General features: G+C 33.0%; 1 protein-coding gene across 6 annotated transcripts in view; it reads left to right on the top strand.

Moving 5' to 3' along the window:
* KLHL15 (kelch like family member 15) overlaps positions 1-13,500 on the top strand; it is a 58,953-nt gene that overhangs the window by 20,085 nt on the left and 25,368 nt on the right. For all 6 annotated transcript variants that reach the window (XM_016433380.2, XM_007493411.3, XM_056793363.1 and 3 more), the window contains one exon: positions 3,628-4,339. In XM_016433380.2, the coding sequence (XP_016288866.1) occupies positions 3,635-4,339 (705 nt within the window). In that variant the 5' untranslated portion in view covers positions 3,628-3,634. The remainder of the gene's footprint in view (positions 1-3,627; positions 4,340-13,500) is intronic.

Below are 13,500 nucleotides of genomic sequence, written 5' to 3'. Positions count from 1 at the left end.
TAGACTTTAGATCTATTTTTCCAAAGTGCTGACCAGTCATAGTCTGTAATGTCTTATGACATTGAAAGTATATTCTTTTTGATTATGAAAGAATTAGGAAAGGTTTTTTATTTAACTTGTGTATAGCCAATAAGAAAATACTTTCTTGGACAAAGTGAAATTTAAAAATAATATCCCATAATGAGTTTACAAATTTTAAAGACATCTCAGAATCAAGATTGTGTGTATAAATGTGTATTGTATGTACATACAAATGTACATATGTATACATACAGAGTGTCTCAAGTCTAAAGCTTAAATAAGTTTAAAACTGCTCTAAGACTTTTAGAATACCCATATGTGTGTAAACAGATACACTGTGTACATAATTCTGTGTATTTGTGAACATGGATTGTGTATATGTAATACACTTATTCAGTATAGCAAAATAAAGGAGAGGTGTGAATATGCATGTTAATTTGGATTTCCTTGGGTTTTTTTTTCCAGTTTTTCTTTTAATATTTTACTGTTCTGTAATTTTTCCCAGTATAAAGAAGTTGGAAATTATTTTGTTTCACATTACAAGAAAATTTAATTTCAGAATCACAGATCTGGAAGGAACCCAAGACACCATCTAGTACATCCTGTAATTGACCAAGGATCTCTTCTGCAGTTTTTCCAACAACTGTTGATCCATTTTCTGGTTAAAGACCTACACTGAAGGGGAACCCAGTCAATTCTAGGCTACTTCTGTCACTTAGGGGTAACTCTAAATTAGTAAGAAGCTTTTCCTTCTATTGAGCATTAATTTGCATCTCTGCTACTTTGGGATCATAGATCTATAGTAGGTAGGGACATTAGAAGTAAATTTGGTCCAGTAGCCTCATTTCATAGATGATGAACCTATGACTCGGAGATTAAGTGTGTTGTCCAAGAAAACACAAATAGTATCAGAGGCTGAACTTGAACTCAGGCCCTCAGACTCCAGAGTTAACATTTTTTAACACTGTTTCTCTTCCACCCGTTATGTCTTAACACTGGAGCCAAGCAGAATAAGTCTCATTCCATTTCCATGTGGTAGATTCTTGAAGACATGATCCATTTCCCCCACTGAGTGTTATCCTCTCCAAATTAAAAAGCCCCATTTGCTTCATTTGATTCTTTCACCATTACAATTTTTTTTTTTAAAAATAAGCTCCGTTTTTGTTTTGTGGTACCCAGAACTGAGCATCACAGATATAGGCTAAGATTGAGTATAGCAAAATTATAATCTCCTTTATTCTGAATGCTTTAAAGATATTTTTAAAAACTGATTTCATTAGTATAGGCAGTTCCTAAGAAGGAACTACTTTTGCCAATTAAGATCATTACTACCTTTCATCAACTTATAGAATTCTTATATAATAACCGTCAGTACTAAAAGGTTAATTGACTTGCCCCAGGGTCATGCAAAGACTTTTAATTCAGATTTTACTGAGTCTAAAGCCAACTCTTATCTGCTATGCCATGCTGGCTTTGTTAATGCAGTTAGTATAACATGAACTACCATGTTATATCATTCCTTTATATTGCATGAATAGTTTACAGTCAGTCCACTCAATGCCTGACATCTTTTTTATAAGAATAATTGTCTAAACATGAAATTGACATTTTGAACCTATATATAGAACTTATCCTTATTTTCATTTTACTTCATTCAGCTCTTCCATCTTGTAAAGTCAAAACATTTTTGGATATTGATTGTTATTGTATTAGCTAAATGTTTGCTATCTGTAAATTTGACAAGGATTCTCTATGGTTTCATACAAATTGACGATTAAAATGTGGGCCATCAGAGCACCAAGGACAAGTCTTTATAGTAGTACACTAGATGTCTCCTTCCAATGTGAACATTTTTTGAGACTGATCACTAAATTGGTTCTCAGTTTACCTAATTGTACTATCATCTAGTCTCTTACCTTTCTATGTTGTCCATTAGGATTATATTAGTTTGCTTTGAAAAAATAATCCAAAGATTTTATTTTCATTTACTTTCTTTTTTTAAAAAGAGAATTCATTTTCTCTTAAGCTATTTGTGGTTACTTGTTCATTCAACACACATTTAGCAGGGCATTGTTCAATGAACCCAGGAAGTTACCATGTTTGGATAGATCCCCATCTCTTACGAAGTTTACCATCTAGTATTTATTTCAGTTTGACATTTATTTACTCAAAGATGTTCTAGGCAAAAATGAAGCAACTCTGCCTTCAAGGTCTTTACATGATACTGGATAGGACAAAAACACATAGGAGTTAGAAATCCTAATCATAATATTCAATATTATATAAATAAAATTGGGGATGTGTGAAAAAAAATTCTGTGTGAAATTTTATAGGTGAAAAGTCTACTGAGAGCCAATCATGGAAAGCTTCAGGGAGGAGGCAGCATTTAAGTTGGGCTTTAAAAACTAAATGGCAATTCAGCTGTCAAAAATAAGAATTGGAAAGAGTATTTCAAGTATGAAGTATGTTTTGGGTATAGAGAGTTTCTCTTGTTTTACTATAACATTTGACTATAGGGAAGAAAATGATACGAAGTAAGGTGAGTTCTAGATTTTAGAGGGTCTTACATGGCACATAAAGGAGTTTGAGTTTTACCCAGGAAGTAGAGAATAACTGAACATTTAGGGGCAGAAGAGTGGCATGAGCACTTCTTCATATGAGAAAATGTATTTATTTTATTTTTTTTAAACCCTGACCTTCCGTTTTGGAATCAATACTGTGTATTGGTTCCAAGGCAGAAGAGTGGTAAGGGCTAGGCAATGGGGGTTAAGTGACTTGCCCAGGGTCACACACAGCTGGGAAGTGTCTGAGGCCTGATTTGAACCTAGGACCTCCTATCTCTAGGACTGGCTCTCAATCCACTGAGATACCCAGCTGCCCCTGAAATTTATTTTGATAGTGGATATATGAAGGGTGGATTGGAAAGTTGAAAACTAGAGGCAGGAAGACTTTTAGGAGGTTGTAGCCATAGTCTTAGGACAATGATGACAAACCTTTCAGAGTCTGAGTGCCTAAACTACCCCTCATGCTGCATGTAAGCTCCCTGCTATACTCCAGATAGGGGAGAGAGGAAGCACTCCCATTGGGCTGCTGGGCAAAGGGGCAGATAATGAGAGAAATGTGCTCAGGCGAGGTGGAGAGGGGGAGTGGAGTAGCCCCCTCCAGCACACATGCATGCCATAGATTTGCCAAAACAGGTCTAGGAGAATGATGCTTACGAAATCTATATCTCACCATTTTAAAAGCCAAACCTTCCATACCTAGTGCATGGAAATCCTTACAAATAATTAACCCTGAATAATATGATAGCAGTAGAATACATACACCTTAGTATCAGGTGGATCTCTTTTTAACATTACAGTTTTAAAATCTGTTTTATATTGTTTGCTTGCTATTGCTGCATCTTTAATAGGGTGTCAGTGTGTTGGGGAAACCAAAACAGCATAATTTGCAAGCAATATTCTCTGTTACCTTTAAGACCTCACATAGTACAAGTAAAATGGCAAAATTTAAATAATTGTTGAAGTATGTTTAATCTAGAATGGTTTAGATATGTTCAAAATATGGGAATGATTAATGCTGTCTGTTTTGATTACTTTTTTTCAGGTGATTCATGGCAGGGGACGTGGAAGGGTTTAGTTCCTCCATCCATGACACCAGTGTCTCTGCTGGGTTCAGAGCACTGTATGAGGAGGGATTGCTTCTTGATGTCACACTTGTCATTGAAGATCACCAGTTCCAGGCACATAAAGCACTCCTTGCCACCCAGAGTGACTACTTCAGGATAATGTTCACAGCTGACATGAGGGAGCGAGATCAGGACAAAATTCATTTGAAAGGTCTGACTGCTACAGGCTTCAGCCATGTCCTACAATTCATGTACTATGGAACTATAGAACTGAGTATGAATACTGTTCATGAAATCCTACAGGCTGCAATGTATGTTCAACTTATAGAAGTGGTGAAGTTCTGCTGCTCTTTTCTCTTAGCCAAAATCTGCTTAGAAAATTGTGCAGAAATTATGAGACTCTTAGATGATTTTGGTGTAAACATCGAGGGAGTCAGGGAGAAGTTGGACTCCTTTCTGCTAGAGAACTTTGTGCCACTAATGTCAAGACCTGACTTCCTGTCCTATCTAAGCTTTGAAAAGCTTATGTCTTATTTGGATAATGACCGTCTGAGCAGGTTCCCAGAGATAGAACTGTACGAGGCTGTTCAGTCTTGGCTGCGGCATGATAGAAGACGCTGGAGACATACCGATACCATCATTCAGAACATCAGGTTTTGTTTGATGACCCCATCCAGTGTTTTTGAGAAGGTTGGTGCATTTGAAAGCAATAGACAGGATTCCTCATTTAGCTAGGGTAGCATGCTTTTCATAGGTGAGAGAGCTTTACCTATCAGAAAAAAAAGAGAAATTAGTTTGGCTAATAATGTATGAGGAGATTAATTTTTGAGGTATCTAGTTTTTTGAAAAAATTTTTGGGTGGTGAAAGATAAGTCCGGTAGATTTTATAGCATCATATTAGGATCTAGATGTTTTGGTTTTTTTCCTGAAACTTTAATTTTAAATAGACTTAATGAGTAAGATAGAAGGTGTTTTCTTCACATAGAATACTGGGTATTTTCTTTAACTTTTCTTTTCACAAAGTAACAGACTCTGAAGTGAGCAAAACTGTTTAATTTTTTATTGTGACAGATTGAAGCAATGAACTTGTTCAGTTATGGAGAATTTGAAAGCAGACATTTTAGCGTTCAAAGCCATAAAGTACAATATTCCATTGTAAATGTTTTAATTATACACAAAATTATAATATTGTTATTGCTACACTTATAATGACTTTTAGTAGTAATTTTTATATTCATTTTGCCCAATCATACTGCTTTCTTTGCAGTGTGAACATTGATCAGATTTGATTGTTCCCCTGTAAATAGACCAGAAGTTCCTAATCTTCGTTTTGATCAAAATACCCTTTTGTGCTTTCAATCATTTCCATTAACTTAAAAACAATTCTTTTTCCTAGATTTTTTTTTTACTTTTAGGCCCTATATCTTACTTGTGATTTCCTTTTTGCCCAGAGGATAGAAAATTATTTTTGAGATTAACTTAATTGACTTCTAGTCATATTGTTCTCTCTAGTACTTTATCTTATCTATGCTTTCTTTTCTATATATATTTCATCCCCAAGTTAAATCTTCTCCCACCATTAGCTCAGGCATGAAACTCCTACAAAGAGATTTGTTTCTCTTATTAGCTATGTCTTGGGGTGGAAGGTGGAGTGAGATTGTGGGGAGAATGCTAAAGTTTCATTAACATAGTCACTTTAAAAGAGTTTAAGGGGTTCTAATCCTTATTTGAAATTTGTAAATATAGGCAAAACTTCTAAAACTAAAGGCTATACTAAATTTATTAAATATAATCAATCTCAAATGACCACCCTTTCTAAAGGCATTTATCCCTTATATGCTTAATTTTAGATTTACTTTAGGTTGATATCTTTTAATCTGCTTCTGTGTCTTAACTAAAGTTGTAGGTATGTGGTTTGGGAGATGCTTTTGTTGCTTATGTTAGGTGCCAATTCTTTGCCCACCACTAAAATTCATAAAGAAAAAAATTACTTCAAACTTAATAAAAAATATTGGTAGAGCCAGACTGGTACACATCACTATCAGAAGAACAATCATCACATTTTAACCATTTGTTAAAAGTCACACCAAAAAATATTGCTAAGCACAGTCTTTTCCTTAAACAGTTTTCTTAGGAATGGCATTGAGATGATTGAAGAGCTTATTTAGTGAAACTTGTGGAAAATATGCCTAGAAATGTTTTTCTGTATATGAATAAAGATTCCATAATTTCGAATTGTAGGCAGATTAAAACTTTATCCTTTATCCTGTAGATCATCTCTAGAAATAAAGCTTCTAAATAAATTATCAATTTCTCATTGGGAAGCAAAACAGTTTGCCTATACTCATCTTAGATAACACTTTATCTTTAGCTTCTTGATGATAAGGGACTCTGTCTTTTTACTTTAAGCCTCAAGCAAACACACTTACAAGTCTGGTTCAAATTCTGACTCTCCTAATTTTTCCCCCCCTCCCATTTCTTATCTGCATGACCTTAGTCATGTAATTTCCCCTCTGGGCCTCTCTTTCCACATCCTTAAAATGAGAGTATTAAACTGATTTCCTAGGTCTCTTTTTGCTTTGAAATCCTAGTCTATATTCTATCACTAACAGACCTTTTCCTTTTAATTTGCAGTCCAAATTATACAAACAATAAGAAGAGTAGTGCTGATTTCTTTGAAGAATTTGTATGCTAAAAGATTTGAAAAATGCAATAGGGTTATCAGTCATTTCTTAGCATTAATTTTATCATGTAGGGTGGATGATTGTAAATTTTTGATAATTTCTGCTAGAGACTCTTGAAGAAGAAATTTAAGAAAACAATTTTTCTATGTCTCGAAAAACTTTTTTATTGAATATTTGAATAGCATAACTAGTCTACATTTGTGGGTTTGTTTGTTTTTTTTTTTAATTCAAAATGGTCTCTCCCCTCTGATCTTCAATCATCCCATTTAGCTTTGAATAGGTCTAAAACTGGAATAAAGAATCAAACAGTAAAAAATTATCCTCATAAAGGTCAGCTTGTTGAGACTCTAGAAATTCGGGGGTGGGGGGGAAGCTTTTTATTGTCTGGAAACATTCAAATCATATGTATATACACACAATAAAATTTTCTCTTATACATTCCCGAGGACTATAGGGAATGTTATACATGACAGGAAATTCTAAAATGAGAGGAATTATTTGTGTAATTGCCAGAGCTTCTACAGAAGACAGCATCTTTTCTTCAAGATCTTCTTTCTTTTCCAAGAAGATGAGAAAAAATGTGAGATAATTTCCTGGCTGATAATCCTTGATCTTAAAATTTATAGCAATTTTGGTCATAATGAGGGAACAGTATCAGTATAAAAGGGATTTGTTTTCAGTCAAGTTGTCATGACTAACTTAAATTGAATTATATTGTTTGTATCTATCCTTACCAAAAAAAAAAAAAAGAGCCCATCTCTTTGCAGTTTTATTCTGTCACCTCCAGCTTCCATTTGTCCTATTTAGCTTAGTTAAAGACAGGCATCTTTCTTTTTAAAATAGGATGTCTTCGATTATCACTTAACCCTCTTTGGAAAAAGAAAAGAGCCTTCTAAGAGAGGTGGTCCCAAATTGGAAACACTGAAAATAGCATTAAAGACTTTAGTATAGGGGACTGTGCAAATTAGTAAAAATTCTGATATTTTTGCAGGAACTTAAGAAATTCAGTGGGACTGAAGAGAAGTTGAAAAATTTAAATTGTGAAAATGTAACTGAGGTTTCACTGTAACATAGAAGAAAACTGAAAATAAAGTAAACTTTTAAATATTCTGGCCCTTTTGACATAACTTTTTTTTAAGTACTCTCATTTGAGTTATCCACAAATCTAATTTGGAAGCATTTAATTATGCAAATAATTTTGAATGTGTTGGAAGTTGAAGTGAATAACTTCTGTAACTGTCACCCCAAATGAGGCCTGAATTTGATGATGTGGTTCTTTAAATAGTATAACCTTTTCTCTCTACTTAATCCTATGAGTTATTTAAAGTTATTTTATTGAAGTTAACATTTTAGGAATTAATATGTATTTGGCACAGTGCCCATTATATTGGGTATTTTTGTATGGTATATATCTTTTTTAGTAAAAGTAGACAATCCATTAATTAAAATGACATAATAGATCTTCAGTGCAGTGAAATCTTTTTAATTTTCACATGCCATAACTTCATCTTAAATATACCAACTAGCCATCTTAGAAATCATATTAGTATCTACTCAAAAATTTATTTATAATATTGTATCTTACAAGATAATGGGAAATTTTAATTTTATATTATTTATAAGAAAATTTTAAAGATTCTGTTAAGGTAAGAAAAAGCATACCAAAACAACTTTTATATTTAAACCTTTTTTCATTAATTTGCTAAAATTAAATTGTTTAAAAATTGTAAGGACTTTATTTTTGATCCAGTTAAGTTATGTAGGTATGTCTTAGTTTGAGTAAACCTAATAGATAAAAATCTGAACTTGCAAAAGGTAAATTCAGGAGCAATATTTTGCATTAAGTAGTTATGTAATACAGAATTCATTTAAATGTCATGCTTCAAGTAAATGTATTTAAAATATAATGCAATTTTCCAATTTTAAGAGCATAGCTTTAATACAGATAGTATTTGTTTTACTAAGCTTATAATATAGGATAAAGCAGAATTTTAAGGTATGTACATGGATTTTGTGTATAATTAACTTTTTGTAGAATTTTAAATTTTTTCAAGTTAATATTTTTATAGACATAATCATGTTGACTATATTTTATGAAATGTTATAGTCTACTTATTTTAATGAAATATTTTTGTAATTTGAAAATCCTTTCAGTAGTCTGCTAGGAAATTTAACTTCATTAATACTGAAGATAATCAGATTTAGAATAAACAGTTACTTTGGCAAAGCTTACTAACATGGAATTTTTTTTAAGTGACTTAAGAAGCAGAAAGGATGATTTTAAGAGAGAAGCTACTTTTTTTAACTATTGAAAAATGTTCTGAAGTCAACTTATAGCTAAAAGTACTTAAAGATCAGAAAATATCAGGAATATAAATCATTAAGATTTACAAACGGAACAAACCTTCACAAAAAACAACCATAATTTTCCAAACATTTTCTTCTTTATCATTATCTTTATCTTATCATTAATATAGGCTGTTGTGATTGTTGGATTTTAAATTCAGTTAAATTTATTTTTTTAATATAGTAGAGACTTGTGTTTGGGTGCCTTGGTTGATTGTTTATTTGTTTACTTATGTAGAAAAATTCTAGAGGGGAAAATAAAAATTTTCCCCAATAATGATCGTCCATATTAAATTAGTGCCTCATAATTTTCAAAGCATTTTATTCACAGCATAAGGTATGAAGTACAAATAGCATTTTCATTTTTCAGATGAGGAAACAGACTCAAAAAGGTTAAATGATTTGCCCATGGTTACAGTAAAACACAAATTGAAAAGAATTGTACAAGGCCCTAAGAAATTGCATATATTGCAAAAAAATGAAGTTTGATTTAAGTTATATTAAGCTTGGCATGTTTCTTTAGTATTAGGGCACTTGGAAAATACTTCTTAAAAGTAATCAGATTTAAAGAGATTGAGTAAAAAAATTCAGGTTTGAAGTTAACCTCTGCTTATTCGAGAATAAACCCAGACCAAAAATCTAATTCAGATTTTTTGCCTTTTATTAAAACTTTGTTTCCTGTATATTCAAAGCACAGAAATAGAAAGCTTCAATTCTTGGGAGATTCAAGTTTAAGTGTACTCTTAGTATGTGCACTTCCCATCCTGAGCATAAGAAAGATGGCTCTCTACTTTCTAAAAGACCATCTTTCTTCCCCTCTTCCCTTTCTCTCCCTCCCCATTTCACCTCATGTAAAGTCTTTGATAGTGACACCTGAAGTATTTTTTTCTCTTTGCCAGAGCTTTCAAACAGACATTGAATGTACGTCTTCTGTTTTATTAGACTTACCCGGTAGACTTTTCATTGTTTAGTATGATGCTAGTTGCTTAATCATGTCAATTAACTAGACTTATTATTTTAAGGTCTTCTTAGAGGGCCCACTAAGTAGGTGGTATGAACCTGTTCATAAATTCAATCTTATCTGCTCTTTCCACTTGCCTTCCTTCCATTTAGGTCTTCAAAGCAGCTGTGTTCTGAAGAGTTAGGAGAATGAGAGAAACCTGAAAACAAAGGCAGGGGAAAATTGGTAATTAACTATGAAGCCAGGGGAGAGGAAAAAATATATATAAAAAAAGAATGCTACTCTGACCTGTAAAAGGGGAATAAAGTTTTTTTCAATGAAAGTGGAAAAGAAAGTAAACAGAAAGATAAAGGAAAACTAGTCAAGGGGAAGAGAATGATACCAGTATGGAAAAAAAGTAAGAAAATATAAAGTTGGGGGGGGGTAATTAAATTACGGGTTTACTTTGGTTTATAATCTTTTAATTGTAAAGAAAATTTAATAAATACTGCAGGCAACCATTGCTTAAGAACACCCTGGAGGCATTTTTATAATTTTGTCTTTTTTTGCTTTTGCTATTTTCTCTTTGCTCTAGCATTTGTGGGTAAATAAAGGTAATTTGCATTCAAGTCCATTGTAGAAAAGCTTTTCAGTTAATTATGTTTTTTCCACTTAAGAGCACAGCAGTTTGAGGGCAGCTATAGGTGGCTCTGTGGTTTGAGAGCCAGGCCCAGAGATGGGAGGTCCTGGGTTCAAATGTGGCCTTAGACACTTCCTGGGCAAGTCACATAACCCCCATTATCTAGCCCTTACCACTCTTCTGCCTTAGAACTGATTATAAGATGGAAGGTAATACAGTACTGATTATAAGATGGAAGGTAAGGGTTGTTTTTTTTAAAAGAGTATAGCAGTAGAAACAGGATTTAAAAACTCTTTCCTTCTAACTTAGTTTCAACCATCAATGCTAGTGTGAATAAGCAACAGAACAACTTTATTTTGGAGTTCCTGTTTTTCAGTAACAATTTTCCAATCCCCTACTTCTAGTGTTGTTTTTTCCTAGTGGAGCTTATATTTTACCTGTTACATTGAAAGTAGGCTTTTTACGTATTTGTTTTTGCATTATTTCCCCACTTTATTTCTGTAATAGACAAAAGGAATAGAAAATTCACAGTTTTCTTGAACAGATAACTTGGAGAGTTTGTGCCTTATAATGATGAAAAGATGAAAAGTACCTCATTGTTTAAATTCAGGACTCTCTGGCACTTTATAAGTACTGTGCTATTTTTTATTTCAGTTCAATCAGAGTAAGCTGCATTAATGCATTTTTTGCTCAGCATAAGTTTATTTAGTTTTAAATGTCTAAGATGTTCATTTGCTCTCAAAATACTCTTCTTAGTCTTATTTTCCCTATAAAAACATTTTAGCATGACTCAGCAGATTTTTTAAACAACTTATATCTGACCCAACAATGAAATATAACCTATATTTTTGATATGGAACTAAAAATAAGGAAGACCTAGATTCAGATCTCCCCCCCCCCCCCCCCCCCACCCTTTGACTTTATCCTTGGGATTCTGAGCAAGTTATTTTACTTTTATTTGTCCCCAGGCAGCTCCCTAGTAGTTGTTTACTGAGTAATATACCCAGGATTACTAATGAGGAAATCACAGATACCTTGCCTTTGCATTATTTTGATAAATGCTGGCATGGTTTCCATATAAACAACAGTCACTGAACATACACTTAACTATTTTCTCCCCTAAAAAGGCATTTGGAGGTTTTTCTCTAATTTAGTTCTAAGTATTTTTATTAGTAGACTTTACTAGTTTTAAAGAAATAATGAGAATTGACATTTTATATTAAAGAAAGAAGTAATGTTTATCTTTGAATTATTTCTTTAGCCTTGATAACAGGAAAAGCAAAAAAAAAAATTGATGCATCAATTTTATTAAAATTTTAATTTAATTTATAAAAATGGATGGAAAAATACCAAAACTTTACTATGACAGAATATCTTATAGCCCATATGTATATGTGTATAATAGTAATAATAATGCCTATTATTTACATAGTGCTTACTAGTGAGGTATTGTGCTAAACTCTTTACAAATATTAATCTCATTTGATCCTCATCATACCTGGAAGGTAGGTGCTGTTGTTATCCCCATTTAACAGATGAGGAAACTGAAGCAAACCAGGGTTAAGTAACTTACCCAGGGACATACAACTACCAGTTGTCTGAGGCTGTATTTCATTCAGATCTTAACTCTAGGCTCAGTGTTCTATCTACTGTATGATCTATATGTGTGTAAGTATACAATACAATACAAATGTATGTGTAGGCCTGTATGCATGCACATTTTTATATACACACATATACATACACATGCATACAAGTCATGGCCCTGAGGAATCAACTTAAAATGGTTATCTAAAATATTTGACTGATAGTTTATCTCAGCACCTTGTTGGGTATAATAAATCTTTGCTTACCTGAGATAATTTATAATAAACTATTTCTATATAATGTGTAAAGGAAATTGTTAGGGGAACTTGTTAGTATTGGATTCAAAGATGAGTGATATTGTCACTATCCATAAAGAATTTATAATGTTATGGGTGTTAAAGTACACAAAAAACTATCACAATGTAATATGCTTACTTTGGTACTATAATAAAAGTCTAAAAAATTACAGAAATTAATAAAAGTAATGTAATTACTTGTTCTTGAAGATTCCAGAAGATTTTGGAGAAAAAGTAGCCTTTGTGCTGACCTTCCAAGAATGACTAAGATTACAATATTGATGAGAATTCTGGATAAGAGGAATAGTGATATCCAAAGCCTTTTTTGGGGCAGGAAGGAAGGTGTAGGGCTTATTTGGGTATTAGAATAGTCTAATATTGGAAGGTAGAGTTCTCTGAAGGTGGGAAATAAGGACCAGAAAGTTAGGGCTTTGAATTCTCTTCATGCTCAAGAATTTGGGTGGTACTTGGTAGGTAATAACTACTGAAGGTTCTTTAAGAGGAATTATAGCATTAGAGCCTATAATCTAAGACAGCTTTTCAGTCTTAGGACCTCTTTATGCTTTAAAAAAATTTGGAGGACAAATACAGCTATGTAGCATAGTGGATAGAGTTCTAGGCCTGGAGTCTGGAGGACCCTGGTTCAAATTTGGCCTCATCCACTTTCTCTTTGTGTGACCCTGTGCAAGTCACTTAGCCCCAATTGTCTAGCTCTAACACTTCTCTGCCTTGGAATCAATACTTCGTATATATTTAAACTTAGGGTTAAAAAAATTAAGGACCTCAAAGATCTTTTGTTTACATGGGTTATATTTATCAGTATTGACTGTATTATTAAATTATCATTTAAATGTATTTTTAAAACAATAAATAAAATTTAAGAATATATTAAACAGATTTCTTATGGAAAGCTGTTTTCAAAGACAAAAAATTATGAGAAGAGTGACATTATAATTTTTGCAAATTTCTTTAATATATTAATAGAAGACATCTGGACTTCCATATATGTTTCATTCAGCCTTTTGCAATATGCTGTTTTGATTGAAATAGAGTAAGAAAATCTGGCTTCAGACATGTAATTAGAAAAGGGAGGAAATACTTTAGTAGGCAAAAAATGTCAAATTAATGAAAATTATCTTGACCTTGACGGCTAATAGTCACAGCCTACCAAGGAGTCATAAGACCACACTTTGAGAATTGCTGCCCTAAGAAAATTACTCAGGGGGGCAGCTGGGTAGTTCAGTGGATTGAGAGCCAGGTCTAGAGATGGGAGGTCTAGGTTCAAATCTGACCTCAGACACTTCCCAGCTGTGTGACCCTGGGCAAGTCACTTGACCCCCATTGCCTAGCCCTTACCA

This window comes from Monodelphis domestica, chromosome 4 (genome assembly GCF_027887165.1).
Source record: "Monodelphis domestica isolate mMonDom1 chromosome 4, mMonDom1.pri, whole genome shotgun sequence".
NCBI classification, from domain to species: domain Eukaryota; kingdom Metazoa; phylum Chordata; class Mammalia; order Didelphimorphia; family Didelphidae; genus Monodelphis; species Monodelphis domestica.
This window is presented reverse-complemented; position numbering and strand designations above follow the sequence as displayed.